General features: G+C 37.5%; 2 protein-coding genes across 2 annotated transcripts in view; one reads left to right on the forward strand and one right to left on the reverse strand.

Annotated features, from left to right (window-relative positions):
* The window catches only part of LOC106090136 (MOXD1 homolog 1), a 76,850-nt gene extending 63,031 nt beyond the window's left edge, over nt 1-13,819 (forward strand). Inside the window, exons 2-11 of the mRNA XM_013256227.2 lie at nt 391-546; nt 4,566-4,757; nt 4,826-4,938; nt 8,183-8,376; nt 8,499-8,600; nt 8,677-8,840; nt 8,932-9,147; nt 10,923-11,226; nt 11,293-11,459; nt 13,433-13,819. Coding sequence (XP_013111681.2) covers nt 391-546; nt 4,566-4,757; nt 4,826-4,938; nt 8,183-8,376; nt 8,499-8,600; nt 8,677-8,840; nt 8,932-9,147; nt 10,923-11,226; nt 11,293-11,459; nt 13,433-13,624 — 1,800 coding nt within the window. The 3' untranslated portion in view covers nt 13,625-13,819. The remainder of the gene's footprint in view (nt 1-390; nt 547-4,565; nt 4,758-4,825; nt 4,939-8,182; nt 8,377-8,498; nt 8,601-8,676; nt 8,841-8,931; nt 9,148-10,922; nt 11,227-11,292; nt 11,460-13,432) is intronic.
* LOC106090137 (DNA replication inhibitor plutonium) lies at nt 563-1,510 on the reverse strand. The gene is made up of 4 exons (XM_013256228.2): nt 1,403-1,510; nt 1,118-1,315; nt 849-1,052; nt 563-786 (listed from the first exon to the last, which is right to left on the reverse strand). The coding sequence occupies exons 1-4, from the start codon at nt 1,416-1,418 to the stop codon at nt 704-706; spliced, it is 501 nt and encodes a 166-aa protein (XP_013111682.2). The 5' UTR covers nt 1,419-1,510; the 3' UTR covers nt 563-703.
* Nucleotides 13,820-14,920: the final 1,101 nt, after the last annotated feature.

Here is a 14,920-nt window from a genome sequence, read left to right on the forward strand (position 1 = left end):
AAATACGAACTGAGTTAAAAAAGCTTTATATATAGCGGAATCCGTCATGGTAGGTACCCAAGATTCGGCCCGGCCGAACTTATGACTTTTTTACTTGTTACGATTATTGACGTCAATCGATAATCGTTCAAACAGAAATATGTAATCGTTACTAGACATATAGTGAAAAACTAAATGTCTCCAAAAATAAATAAAAAAGGTGAATAAAAGAAAGGAAATAAGAAATCGTACAGTCAATGAAGAAACGTTTCATGAGTCATATAAACTGTACAAAGGTACCGTTGCCAGAGATGGCATTTGGTAATCGATTATCGATCCTATGACTATTTGATACATTGCAAATAAAAAGTTTATATACACTACAATCCATTTCGTTCTTATTTCTTTCAGGATTGCCATGGCTCTTTTACTGAGCACAATGCTGCCCCCATACAAGATGATACCCAAAATTACATTGTTTTGGATGGCTTTCAAAATGGCACACATACGCAAGTGGAATTTTATCGTCCAATTGAGACGTGTGATCCTTATGATATACCATTGGGGGTAAGTAAAGACCATATTAAGGAAGCATTAATAATTTTATTTAAATAAAAAATAGGTAGTTTTACACAATTAAAGTTTTAAATCACACAAAAAAACACATGACATGTAGTATAGATAATGGTCAGACGTTTTTTCAATTCCCAACATTGCCATGAATTTACAAGTGCATGGATTTATGAAGTTTTTGAGGCACCGGCTTAGGTGGTTTAAATAACGCTCTAATGTCATCACAGTTTAAACCTATAAAAACATGGAGAACTAAATTTAGAAAGAAAAAAGCTTTGGTATCGCCTGCCATTTACCATGAACTGTCTGTATATCCTCACTGCTGTGATCCTCTAGTTCTTTGAAAAGTGTTATTAATGCCCATTTCTGATGCATAGTGGCAACGCACAGCGCTGGAGTTAGAGCACTGTTATTAAAATCCTTGTAAGTACAATAACGCAACAATTCACGGATTATATCAATGTTGCCTGCAAACGTGGCCAATGTCAAAGCATTTTGTCCTAGAAATGAAAGGCACATTTTGTTGCAGTAAACTGCCATTGCCCTCTTGTTCTCTTTTGCTCACCATAATGATTAACTGCCTTGACATTTGCTCCAAATTGCAAAAGGGTTATAACCGCCTCTAAATTACCCATGTAACATGCTTTTAGCAATGCTGTATTGCCATACTTGTCCACCTCTTCCAGCTCATGTTTCTTATCACGAGTCATGGTACACAGAATACGCAGAGAGCAAATGTCATTTTGACCCACACATGTTAAGGCTAAGCGAAAATATAAAGAAATGAAGTAATGGAAAAGAAATTCAATCACTTGGAGAAATGCTTTCAATTCTTTGGCCAAATAACTACCATTAATTTTAGACATTTTGATTGGTTCTCTTTGAAATGATCCAGAGTGTGCATGAGATTTAAAATTCAATTTGGTATTTGATATAGAATTACAAAGCGACTGGTGAGTTTCACTGTTCATTATTCCCTACCGGCTGAGCAAGTGATAATCGATAAATTGAATAAGATCGATTATATTTGCCAACAATCGATATTGTATTAGGCTACAGAGGCTTGTACTAAGTCCATACGTAAGAAAATCGACAATTAGCGAAATTCGATGGGGGCACTAAAGTTGCTGTTTGATGCAGCTTCGGCGGTGATGCTTGGGTAATAATGCTAATGCATATCACTAGAAATGGGTTTCTACCGGGGAAATACCCAATGCTTGGGTATTTTTTGGGTAAATACCCAATCAATTTTCAAATATTTTGGTAAAAAAATCATTTTCCAAACATTTTTTATGATTTTTTATTCTCTGTCTTTAAGCCTGACCTTATGATCTCATAAAGTCGGAGCTTAGCTATATATAGCCGATATATAGACCGATCTCCAGACTTAAAGTCTTGAGGCAAAAAATTGGTAATTTTTCATCAAATTTCGATGAAATTTGGCACAGGGACTTCTGGTAGACCCCTACCCATTTCTTTGAAGTGTAGTTCAGATCGGACTATTTTTGGATATAGCTGCCCTATAGACCGACCGCCCAATCTCCCCATATATGGTATTAAGGCCATAAAAGATCCATTTATTACCCGATTTCGATGAAATTTGGCACAGTGAGTTCTGATAGACTCCTTCCTGGTAAATGTGGTCCAGATCGGACCATATTTGGATATAGCTGTCATAAACACCGATCTCCCGATATATTGTAATTAGCATATAAAAGGAGCATTTTTCATCCGATTTCGATGAAATTTGGCACTTGAATTCTGGTAGACCCCTAGACCTTATTCTTGAATGGATATAGCTGCCATATAGACCTATTTCTCGATATGGAGTATTGAGCCTATAAACGGAGCATTTCTCATTCGATTTTGATAAATTTGAGGCACTGTGTTTTGATAGACCTCTACACTTTTTTTTTAATATCGTCTTTATCCAATCTGGACGATATTCAACAAAGTATTTTCCCATTGCCCATCTTCACACATCACCAGATATGGGGAAGTTCGGATTTCAGTGAAAGGGGAGAGCTTCGAATAAATTGTAGCTTGCGCACTAGAGACTTGTCATAAACGAAATAAGCAACCTTCACTATCAGAAATGGACGGGAGATAGTGGGTGTATCCGAGAATATTAGCTAAAACATATATATCTGTGAAGTCCTGGATGATAAAAGATTCTCAGCTCATCGTTACATTAGCTTCAGATATGATGGGACCACTCTGCAGTTGTGGATGAAGCCGAAATATCTAGGCCTAGCCCTTGCTTTGTAATTGTCGTGAAAAAGAAATATGGGAAAAAGGCCGCAAAAAAGCGCTGTGTGCCTACTACCCCTCCAGGAGGATTTTAAGTAGGAAGTGGGAAGTTAACCCGAAGATGATTTATTGGAGGTACACTACCATTGTGAGATCAGTACTAATGTGGTGGGAGGGAGTTTCAGAAAGTCCAAAGAATGGTCTGCGTTGGAATCCTGTGCCACTGAATATACAGCCTATTGAGGTTGTGAGGCCAAGGTGCTGCCGGCTATTAACAGCTGTTCAATGCAGACGAACCGTTCGACTATTTTGCATTTTCCGAACTACTGAACATAGTATAAGGGAGGAACAGTACAGAGCCGGTTTGGAAGTGGGCATCCCGCATAGTGATTAAATGCTGAAAGAGATCGTGTAAGGTCATAGTTCCATTCTCGTTAGTAAAGATGCGGCAAGTAGACTGAGGAAGGTCTAAGACTATCTGGCACCGAGACTGATTCTCAAGTGCTGCCGGCAAGTGACTTGAGGACCTTGTTTCTACTTTTAACCTTATTGCAAATTGCTGCGGCATGTAGGGAGTATGTTGTAAGAACTGTCAAAAGGGACACCAAGTATTTTTGGACACTTGATGGTCGGAATCGTTTCTCCATCGACTATCACATTCAGCTCATTATTCACCTCACGCACAGTGAACAATGTGGCTTGGGAAGAAGTTTTTACATGGCATAGAACTTCACAAATTTCACCAACATTAGGAAAGGATAACAACCGCCGAACACTTATCTGATGTTCACGCCAGGATTAGAAGCCAGGCGTTTAGCGTCAAAGACGAACATGCTTACCTCTGCACTATGGTGGTAACAGATCACTGAGTTCTATTAGGGAGTTATAACCTGGCATTGTGCTGTAGGCCACATGGCTGCGCTCATAAGAATCCCATATAGGGATAACTAATAATAAACTTGCTCCCATAGGTGAGCAAGTTTGTTCCGGTCCATGCGACCGATCGCCGCAGGAACGTTTTGGCGATTGGTTATTTAAAGGCGCCAATAACTCGCCTTTTCGTATCGAGCATCAGTATTTAAGCAAGAGCCGGTGCAGGCCGGCCTCTCACTGAAAATCTCAACTCAATGTCGCTTATCATTTGCAGTTACAGCTGCTCCGTATACGAAGCAGTCCCCTATCCGCAACCTATAGATGTACCTTATAGCTCTTAGCTAATCTTCTCGTGATGACGATGAACATTGCAGAAATCGGAGTTCCGAACCCCAACCTATGTGGTATGCATAGTCACCCCCTGCCGATTTTATTTCTGTCAATTTTCTTGATGTTTGAGGAATTCTGTTATAGAGATGCAATTGTCTTAACCCTTTCGCATTTCATAGAAATATTTTTCTAAATGAGTATCACTTAATCCTACAATAGCATTGTAGTGCCGCGCCATATTTTTTTTCCAATGAGTATCTCTTAACCAAATGGTTCATAACTAAATCCAACGAAGGCCTCGTAGGGCAAGTATAATTTCCCCATTTGGTTATACATATTTTTTCTTTTTATTTCGTTTTACTTTTCTCAATAATGTCCATCTAATTGCTCCATTATGTGCTTAAAGTTAAATTGATAAAGAACCATCTACAACTTAACATTCAATTTGTTAAGCAATATTCGCCATCATGATGATAGTATCTGCCTTTCTTTACTTAATATTCCAGTATCTTACCCTAACATTTTTTTTTCTTATAAACAATATTTTTTTATTCTCTTAGACTGACACCATCAAAGTATTGTGGGCTTTTGGAGATACGGATCCCATACATGGCAACTTAAAGGGTCATGGCAAAAATCGAGGTTTTAAACCACTACATCTATTGGGCCCAATGTTTCGTAAAAGTCATGTCACATCATCCACGACAAGACGTCAACCTGACATACAAAAATGGGATGTTACCGTTCAAAATGTAAGTAAAAAACTGGCAACATAATTCAATGTAATTTTTCTTAATTCACTTTAAAAAATTCGTTACAGGTTACCATAGAGTCCAGCATGGACACTTTGTATTGGTGTAAAATCATAAGAGCGCCTACATTGGGAGAAAAACATCACATCATTGGCTATGAAGCACTGCTGACTAGAGAGAGGTTTGTATAAGTGATATTTCTGCACACACCAACACCAATATTGTTTGATGTATTTTATTTTTGCGGCACTCCATAGCAGATGTGCCATGTCATATTTGTTGACAGTTTGTGTATACATGGGTGTTTGTTTTTTTTTTTTTTTTTGCCGTGTCCTTATTCTGTAGCCTTTTTCCACTTTATGTTGGAGCACCTGTCAGTCTAATAACATTTCCAAATATATGATCATGCCTTCAACGTTATGTTCCATGAAATGTGTGTATTGCAAACACATTTCAGTTTGCCTCATAGAATGTTTGGCGCGAGCATTAACCTGCGGTTATGCCGAATGACGTGAAAAAATATGTCAATTCAATAAAGAACAGAGAAGCTTTAATAGGAAATGAACAACACTCGATGTTGTACGTGTATAGTATACCAGATTGTTTTTTTTTTGTCTATAAAATATAAACAGAAAATGAAAAAGCTATAACAAAGGTAATTTTAGCAATGATGACTCTGAAGCCAATAGCTCTTAACTAAAGAGAGCAAAGTCAGAATCTATAATTCCATGACCGAAAATAGTAGTTTTTCATAGTCATGCAGTTCTTGCCTATTTGCAGTAACCATTCTTCAAATCCCGCAACATCAACTTTTCGCCCGATAAATTGTCAAGACGCATTATAAGAAATGACAACGAAGAAAATGCGAAGCGCAGTAGTAAGGTAAACTTATCCCCACCTGTCCTTCACGGCTAACAAACACAGGTATTTAGGAAGGGACACGATACCAGACATGAACCAACTTAGAGGATTGGTATGGAAAACATTTAAGGATTTTGTAAGCAGCACGGAATTCCTAACTTAAAATTTTCTTTTTCGAGGTTATTTTTTAGTTTTTAGAGCGCACAAAATGCCGATTACTGGCTTAGGTGTATGTCCATAGAGGCATGGGGCAGAATAATATCTCCACCCTCTTTTCAACCTAACCTAAGCTCCACGTAAAAGTTGCGTCTAATTTAACTTTTGTTTAACTTTTTCCTATGGTTCCCATTGGAGTGGCGATAAAATGCCCCCCTGTGGCGTGCCACAATATATTCTAGGTTTATCCAGTCTCTAAGGACCCGGTCCACCCGGTACTGGTCTTAAGATTAAATCAGTGCGTCGATGCGCAAATTGTTAAAAGCCCCCTCGATTTCAATGCATACCTCCAATGAGTACGTCTTGGCAGGCATAGGATTTACTATGCTCATATTTTCCCAATGTGTATTTCTTTACCAAATAGTTTTTACCGGCAGGCCAACGAAAGATCGGGGTAATTTCCCCAATTATGATATATATATATATATATTTTTATACCCTCCACCACAGGATGGGGTATACTAATTTCGTCATTCTGTTTGTAACACTTCGAAATATGCGTCTGAGACCCCATAAAGTAAGTCGATCCGTCCGTCCGTCTGTCTGTCGAAAGCACGCTAACTTTCGAAGGAGTAAGGCTAGCCGCTTGAAATTTTGCACCAATAATTTTTATTAGTGTAGGTTGGTTGGTATTGCTAATGGGCCCAATCAGTCCTTGTTTTGATATAGCTGCCATATAAATTGATCTTAAGTCTTGACTTCTTGAGCCTCTAGAAGGCGCAATTCTTATCCGATTTTATTGAAATTTTGCACGTAGTGTTTTGGTACCACTTCCAACAACTACGCTAAGTATGGTTTACATCGGTCCATAGTTTAATATAGCTGCCATATAAACCGATCTTGGGTCTTGAATTCTTGAGCCCCTAGAGGCCGCAATTCTCGTCCGATTTTATAGAAATTTTGCACGTAGTGTTTTGGTAGCACTTCCAACAACTACGCTAAGTATGATTTTAATCGGTCCGGGTTTTGATATAGCTGATATTGGGTCTTGACTTCTTGAGCCTCTAGAGGTCGCAATTCTTGTCCGATTTAACTGAATTTTGCACGTAGTGTTTAGGTAACACTCTCAACAACTGTGCTAAGTACGATTCAAATCGGTTCATAACCTGATATAGCTGTTATATAAACCGATCTTGGATCTAGACTTCTTGAGCCAATAGAGCACGCAATTATCATCCGATTTGGCTGATATTTTGCATGAGGTGTTTTGTTATGACTTCCAATTACTGTGCTAAGTATGGCGTAAATCGGTATAGAACCTGATATAGCTGCCATATAAACCGATCTGGGATCTTGACTTCTTGAACCTCTAGAGAGCGCAATTCTCATTTGATTTGGCTGAAATTTTGTACAACGGCTTCTCTCATAACCTTCAACATACGTATCTAATATAGTCTGAATCGATCAATAGCTTGATACAGCTCCTATATAAACCTATCTCTCGATTATGCCTCTTGAGCCCCTACAAGGCGCAATTCTTATCCGAATGAACTGAAATATTACACAATGACTTCTGCAATGTTCAGCATTCATTTATGGTCCGAATCGGACTATAACTTGATGTAGCTCCAATATCATAACAGTTCTTATTCAATATTCTTTGTTTGTCTAAAAAGAGATACCGCGCATAGAACTCGACAAATGCGATCAATGGTGGAGGGTATATAAGATTCGGCCCGACCGAACTTAGCACGTTCTTACTTGTTTCTTTTTATTTCGTTTTACTTTTCTCAATAATGTCAATCTCATTGCCGACTAATGTGGTGGTAATGTTGAGCTGTGTTTTTTGAAGAATCTGTCTTAATGGTTAGCTATAGTCCAGGTCTAACTCCCGCTTGGTAGGTGAAGCGACTCACAAATATTTAAGGCCAGGGATAGGATTTTATTTGGTTATATTTTCGCAATGAGTATCTCTTAACCAAAAAGTTTTATCTGTAGCTAACGAAGGACCAGGGTAAATTTCCCAATTATGTTATACATATTTTTTTTTCTTTTTATTTCGTTTTACTTTTCTCAATAATGTCCGTCGCATTGCCGGCGATAGCTGTATGTGATAATGTTGAGCTGTGTTTTGGCCTTTAGAGGTTAGCACGTCCGCTCCGGTCGACACCCTTTGACCAGGTTACAGCTATTTTTGCCGCTTGCTGCAATTATCCTTCTCATCGCTTTTGCCTTATAATTTTTTCTCTCTTCACCTTTTCCTCATGAAATTATTAATGATGCCTAATGTGCCAACATCGCATAAGGCATTTTTAATTTCTCAATTTTTATTTCCAGCACTTTACCCAATTCCTTTACGACCTCTGCATTTTAAACTCCCATTTTGTTGTGTCTTTATTCATTTTCAGTGTCTCCTCGCAACCTTTGGTACACCACATGACATTGTTCGAGTGCTCTACTAAATCATATCCTGGCTCCGACCCCGCTTCATGGGATGTATGGGTAAAAAGCAGTGGAGCTGTGTGTAACAGTAATTTATTGACCCCACGTGATTGGGATGCCTGTATTACACCCGTTGCCGTATGGTCAATTGGATCTACAGGTTGGTACACAACACACAAACAAAGCAAACACAATCAAATTGTTTGCCTTTTTTCATCATGGCAGGGTTGTTTTAAAAAACTTTTTTTTTTATATATATATTTTCCCTCTATCGCGTTACAGGTCAATTCTTGCCACCCCATGTTGGCATACCGGTGGGAGGTAAAACGGGTGCCAAGTACTACATGCTTGAAATACACTATGATAATCCTCATGCCTTGCAAGGTAACCCAAAGCCTGGAAGTTGTTTTGCGCTTCAGTTTCTTATAATTTGCTTTTTTCTCCTTGCTTTCCCTTGCAGCCTCTGACCATTCGGGTTTTCGTATTCACTACAGCAAACACTTGAGAAAACACGATGCTGGCGTTATGATATCTGGTGTCTCGGTTTCTGATACCCAATTAATACCACCAGGCCAAAAGCTGTATCGTAATGTTGGCATTTGCGGTCCTTCCTGCTCGAATGTGGTAAGTCGTGGAACAACAAGCATAACAAATCTGGTTTATTACTGCTTCATTTCAATTGTTTATTGTTTTTGTGTAATTTTTTCTCTTTCAGATGTTCCCTGAAGATGGTATCAAAATTATTTCCGGTACTCTGCATTCGCATCGTGCTGGCCGCAAAATGACTTTGAGACATGTACGCGATGGCAAGGAAATGCCAAGGATTATTGAGGATGATAATTATGATTATAACTATCAGCAAGTCAGGCAATTGGAAAATGAAACTGTCGTATTGCCGGGTGACTATATTATTACCGATTGTGCTTATGAGGTAAGAGAGTTTGGATTTGATGTCGGAAAAGGTTAAAGATAAGACGTTTAGTCATTTTTTTTTATTGAAATCGATCTCAAATGCTTAAATCAAATGTTATTTATCCACCACCATATCAAGGGGTAACCGAAGGGACTAAAGTGTGGGGCCAAGATGAATAGGTTGCATACTAGGACTATATCTGAGATTTTTTTTCGCCTTAGGTTTAATATGCATCTCAAGCAAAATGTTCGATAGCACAAACATGGGGCTTAAATTCGAGACTCCCTCCAAAAACTCCATATCCAATTCCATAATCCATAGAAATTTCACTATGAAAACTATAAATTGGCTATATCTCCTAAACTATACGTCCTAGAGGAAAATGGGCCCCCATCGTGACTTTCTGCAAAAATTAAAAATTTGGCAAAAAATCCATCAAAAGTCCAAATTTGACTATGAAAACTTTAAATTGGCTATAACTCCTAAACTATGCGTTTTAGAGGGAATGGGGATTAAATCATGACGCCTTAATTCGTGACTCCCTCCAAAAATTCAAAATTTGTCCAGAAATCCATTAAAAAACTAAATTTCACTATATCTTTAAATTTGCTTTATCTCCTAAACTAAGCGTTCTAGAGGGAAATGGGCCTAAATTCGTGACTCCCTCCAAAAATTCCATATCCAATTCCTTAATCCATAGAAATTTCACTATAGAAACTATAAATTGGCTGTATCTCCTAAACTATAAGTCCCAGAGGAAAACGGGGACTCATGATTCTCTCCAAAAATTCAAAATTTTTCCGAAAATCTATCAAAAATCTAAAGTTCACTATGAAAACTTTAAATTGGCTTTAACTAAACTATGAGACCTAAAGGGAAATGGGTCTTAATTCGTGACTCCCTCCAAAAATTCAACATTTTACCGAAAATCCATAGATATTTCACTATGAAAACTATAAATTGGATATATCTCCTAACTATACAACCTAAAGAAAAATGGGCCTTCATTTGTGACTCTCTCCAAAAATCAAAAATTTGACATAAAACCCATCAAAAATCTAAATTTGACTATGAAAACTTTAAATTGGCTATAACTCCTAAACTATGCGTTAATGGACATGAAATCATGACTCCCTCCGAAAATTCCAAATTTTACCGAAAATCCATCAAAAATCTAAATTTGACTATAAAAACTTTAATTTCGCTATGTCTCCTTAACTATGCGTCTTAGAGGGAAAATGGGCATTAGATCGTAACTCACTCCAAAAATTCTACATTTTACCGAAAATCCATCAAAAATCTAAATTACACCATGAAAACTATAAATTTTCCATATCTCCTAAACTATGCAGCCTAAAGGAAAATGGCCGTTAGTTCGTGACACCCTCCAAAAATTCAAATTTTGACCGAAAATCTATCAAAAATCGAAGTTTTACTATGAATACTTTTAATTGGTTATATTTCCTAAATTATGCGTCCTCAAGGAAACTTGGCCTCAATTTGAGACTCCCTCTAAAAGTTAAAAATTTTACCGAAAATCCATCCGAATCACCATCACCATGAAAACTTAAAATTTGGTATATCTCTTAAACTACTTCATTTTTGGCAATCGAAACCCAACTACCAATCTTAGTGATAAATTGATGCTTTAGTTTTGGTTTCTATAATGAGTCTCGCCTTCTTTAGCAAAACATATTCCCAATAACCGTGAAAGTTTCTAACCAACACTAAACATCCGGTTTAATGTATTTCCCCTTATTTACATGATTTTTTCTTTTTATTTCTTTTTACAGACCTCATCCAGGAAACGTCCCACCTTCGGTGGCTATTCTACAAAACAAGAAATGTGTCTCTCATTTATCACCTATTATCCACGCATAGATCTGGCCGGTTGTTACAGCATGACTCCAGTGCGAGAATTCTTCGAAACTTTTGGTGTCTATCAATTCTATTCGCTGAATATGACCGATGTGGAGAATTTATTTTTATACAATGGCAATGTTTTGGATTATATACCCAATACAATCTATGCTAAGACTAAACCGAATCGTGCTAATATGACCGAAGAGGATATACTCTACGAGGAATCATTGCTGAGTAAGTTTTTAAGAGATATCTTAGATTTTTTAAAATAATTTTTTTAATTACAAAAACATCTTTTAGACAAATTGATTATTTCTGATCCGGTGGAGTTTCACGATCGAACCTTTCTGTCGCATCTCAATCAATTGCCTTGGTCGGAACCGCTATTTACGAAACGTGTCGAACAGAGCATGATCAATGGCAAACATATGACATTCTGTAGAGTGTCCAATGATGCCATATCGATTGTAAGTATTACAATACACAACAAGTAAAAACGTGCTATGTTCGGCCGAGCCGAATTCTATATACCTTCAACCATGGATCGCATTTGTCAAGTTCTTTGGACAAGTTCTATGCAAGAATGAGAATCGCGTCCGCTAGAGCCTCAAAAAGAATATTGGGGAGACCGGTTTATATAGAAGCTATATCAGGTTAAGGACCGATTAGAACTAATTTTGATACATCTGTTGGAGGTCATATGAAAAGTCATTGTGCAAAATTTGAGCCAAATCGGATGAGAATTGCGCCCTCTAGAGGCTCAAGAAGTATATTCGGGAGATCGATTTATATGGAAACTATATCAGGCTAAGGACCGATTGGAACCATACTTGTTGCATCGGTTGGAGTTCATAGCAAAAGTCATCGTACAAAATTTCAGTCAAATTGCGTTCTCTAGAGGCTCATGAAATATATTCGGGAGATCGGTTTATATGGGAGCTATATCTAAACGTGAACCGACTTGGCCTATTTACAATCCCAACCGACCCAAATTAATAGGAAGTACTTAAGCAAAATACCTAGCTTTACTCCTTCAAAGGTTAACGTACTTTCGACAGACGGACATGGCTAAATCGACTTAAAATGTTATGACGATCAGAAATATATATAATTTATGGGGTCTTAGACGAATATTTCGATGTGTTACAAACGGAATAAGTATACCCCCATCCTATGGTGGATGGTATAACAAGGTGTATGGGCCTTTTGCTTTGCTTGTATCATCCAAAAGCCTAGTACTGAAGACCGAAACAGAATGAGCGCGTCGAGTTTTGTTCTTGAGCGTTACGTTAGAAAATGCAACTCTGCAACAAACCCCAAAAAACAATACGCAAAAGTTGAAGAATTTTTAACTTTGACGACTGAAATCAAAAGTCATTCAGTGTTGCCATACGTGAAGAGGGATTTTTAGGCGTCAAAAACCCCGTTTTGCACTACCTTTTAAACCCGGATTTAATGGCTCGATCATCTGTTTTTCCCTTTATAAAATCAGCTGACGATAGCCTTAAATCGGGATTTAATGAGCAGTGTAAACGGGGTTAAAGTCAAGGCGGATTTAAAATGGCGGTCTCATGCGAACAGCTGTTTACAGCCGGGCAGGTTTGACGGTATCAAGATGTCAGGTTTTTGTTTGCATTCTCTTTGTTGTCATCTTCTTTCTCGCCTATTTCGTGTACGCACACGTATACATACACGCACCCAAATTTCTTTGTGTGTGTTGGCAAAACGTCGATCAGCTTGATGGCAAGATGGCAGATTGCACCATATGATTTATGGTTGTTGTACAAATGAGACCATCTTTAATTGTTGCGCCATGCGTCAAAATTAAAAATTGATTAATTTTGGGAGATTTGTCAACAGAGCTGCATTTTTCAACGCAACGCTCAAAAACAAAGCTCTGTTTTGGCCTTAACTTCGACTTTGGGAATTGGAGCACATTCCGCATCGAATTTACTTTCTTGTGAGGTGACTTTTACTTGTGTCATGTCGTCCAATAGAATGCGGCATATTTCGCCACCAGTTAATAGACAATTTTCGTGCGAATGATGTTAGTTCTAAGCTTAAAGCGTTGTACTAAATTTCGCTCGAAATTTGTCTATTAATTGCTTGCGAAATATGCCGCATTCTATTGCACGATGTAAGGACACACAACAAAGACAACTACTATGAAACAGAATTGCTTGTAACCCAGTTCGTGAGCATTTAATTACATTTGCAATTAATTAAAACGAAGTTTATACTGACGCAGCTGTTCCATATATAAAACCAGCTGTTTTCTATAAAATCAGCTGTTCTCTATAAAATCAGCTGTTTTCTATGAAATGTGGTGATTTTAATATACCTGCCAGACGTTAGAGCTACACAACCCTTATAGGTCGAACTGTTAAACTTATTTCCCCATTTTTCTAAACTGTTTTCGTTTTTTATGTTTTTTTTACAGCCCTCGGAAATTATACGTTATCCCAACTTTACCACATTTGTCAAGCCTCCCAGTCTTTGTCCCTACCAAATGTTAATGGATAGTGCTCCGCTAAGTTCGAATTCACCTAAGTTAAATTACAAATCAACCCACTCATACCCTATACTATTCAGCAGTTTATTTATTACATATTATTTAAGATTTTTACAATAGTATTTGCCAGTTTTTTTTTTGTAAAGCATAATCCATCCATCTATCCTTTGTAAATAGAACCAATGTCCCCTTTAGTTTAACTTAAATATGTAAAACTTTCAAAATAAGATAATACGCTGGATATATACTAGCCACTATCGAACTTTCGTTAGTATAAAATGTCAGGAACAACACATATTTATAGATGCCCACTCAGCTTCTCACTCCAAACTTCTCTAAACAGGGTTTGGCCTTGGAAACCTTAATTGTGAAATTTCTATAGAAATTCTCAAAACTCTAAAACTGAAAGTATTAAGTCATATATTTTAGCATCTTGAAAAGTCATTTAAACTTTCCCATATTAATTTATGTATAAATTTGAATACTATTTAAAACTTGTGTACTTATTGAACATGTTATAGTTTAATGATATTTTTTCAATCCAAAGATTTAGTTTGTAAGTTAGATCCACTAAAAAAGTTTTTTAAGAAAATAGTATTTAATATTGAATAAAAGAGACATAATCTAAATAATCTTCAGCAAACTTGTTTACTTTTAGTAGCAAATGCACTACTAGGCAGCCTAAAAGTATGCATCATTAATAAAATTGGGAGCTTTAAAAAAGTATGCAGCTCAAGCTCTTCGATCTTTAATGCCTTTTTTCCAATATCTGGCACCAGAGATGAATCGAGATGAATTGTGGAACTCTAATGAGCAAACGAATTCTCGAAGGATTAGACCTTCCCTGGTCAAAACTTTACCACGGATAGTGCTCTGCCGCGACATTAAATCTGGTCAGCGGCACCCTCAGCCCTTCCTCACACACTTATACTGTCTATCATCTCACACTTATACTGTCTTTCATCTCACACTTATACTGTCTATCATCAACCTTTCACTTAATCTCTACTGCTTTTCCAAGTAAGACCCTTGCAATCTCACTGTAATGTTCACAATGACCTTCATATCCCAATACAGTCGCGAACAATCAACGATATCGAGTGGAGAGTCTTAGTGAGAGGTCAGGCTTTAAATAAACAATGGCAATAAAGTTCCGGCTGCGATCGGTCCTATGGACGGGATCAAGCTTGCTCACCTATGGAGCCTGACGAGGATCGCTACCTCCACATAAAAATGTGGCAACACCATGACAACCCTGGTCTGTCATTCTCTATTGTACCAACTAAAAGCATCTCTGTTAAAATCTGGCAAGCCTGTATCAGAGCTACAATGCCATGAATATTCATAAAATATGCTTGCCAACCTTTTATCCAAGCATCAATAGTAGACACTATTTTTAGGAGCAGGATATCGAAT

Source organism: Stomoxys calcitrans, chromosome 5 (assembly GCF_963082655.1).
Source record: "Stomoxys calcitrans chromosome 5, idStoCalc2.1, whole genome shotgun sequence".
Lineage (NCBI taxonomy): Eukaryota > Metazoa > Arthropoda > Insecta > Diptera > Muscidae > Stomoxys > Stomoxys calcitrans.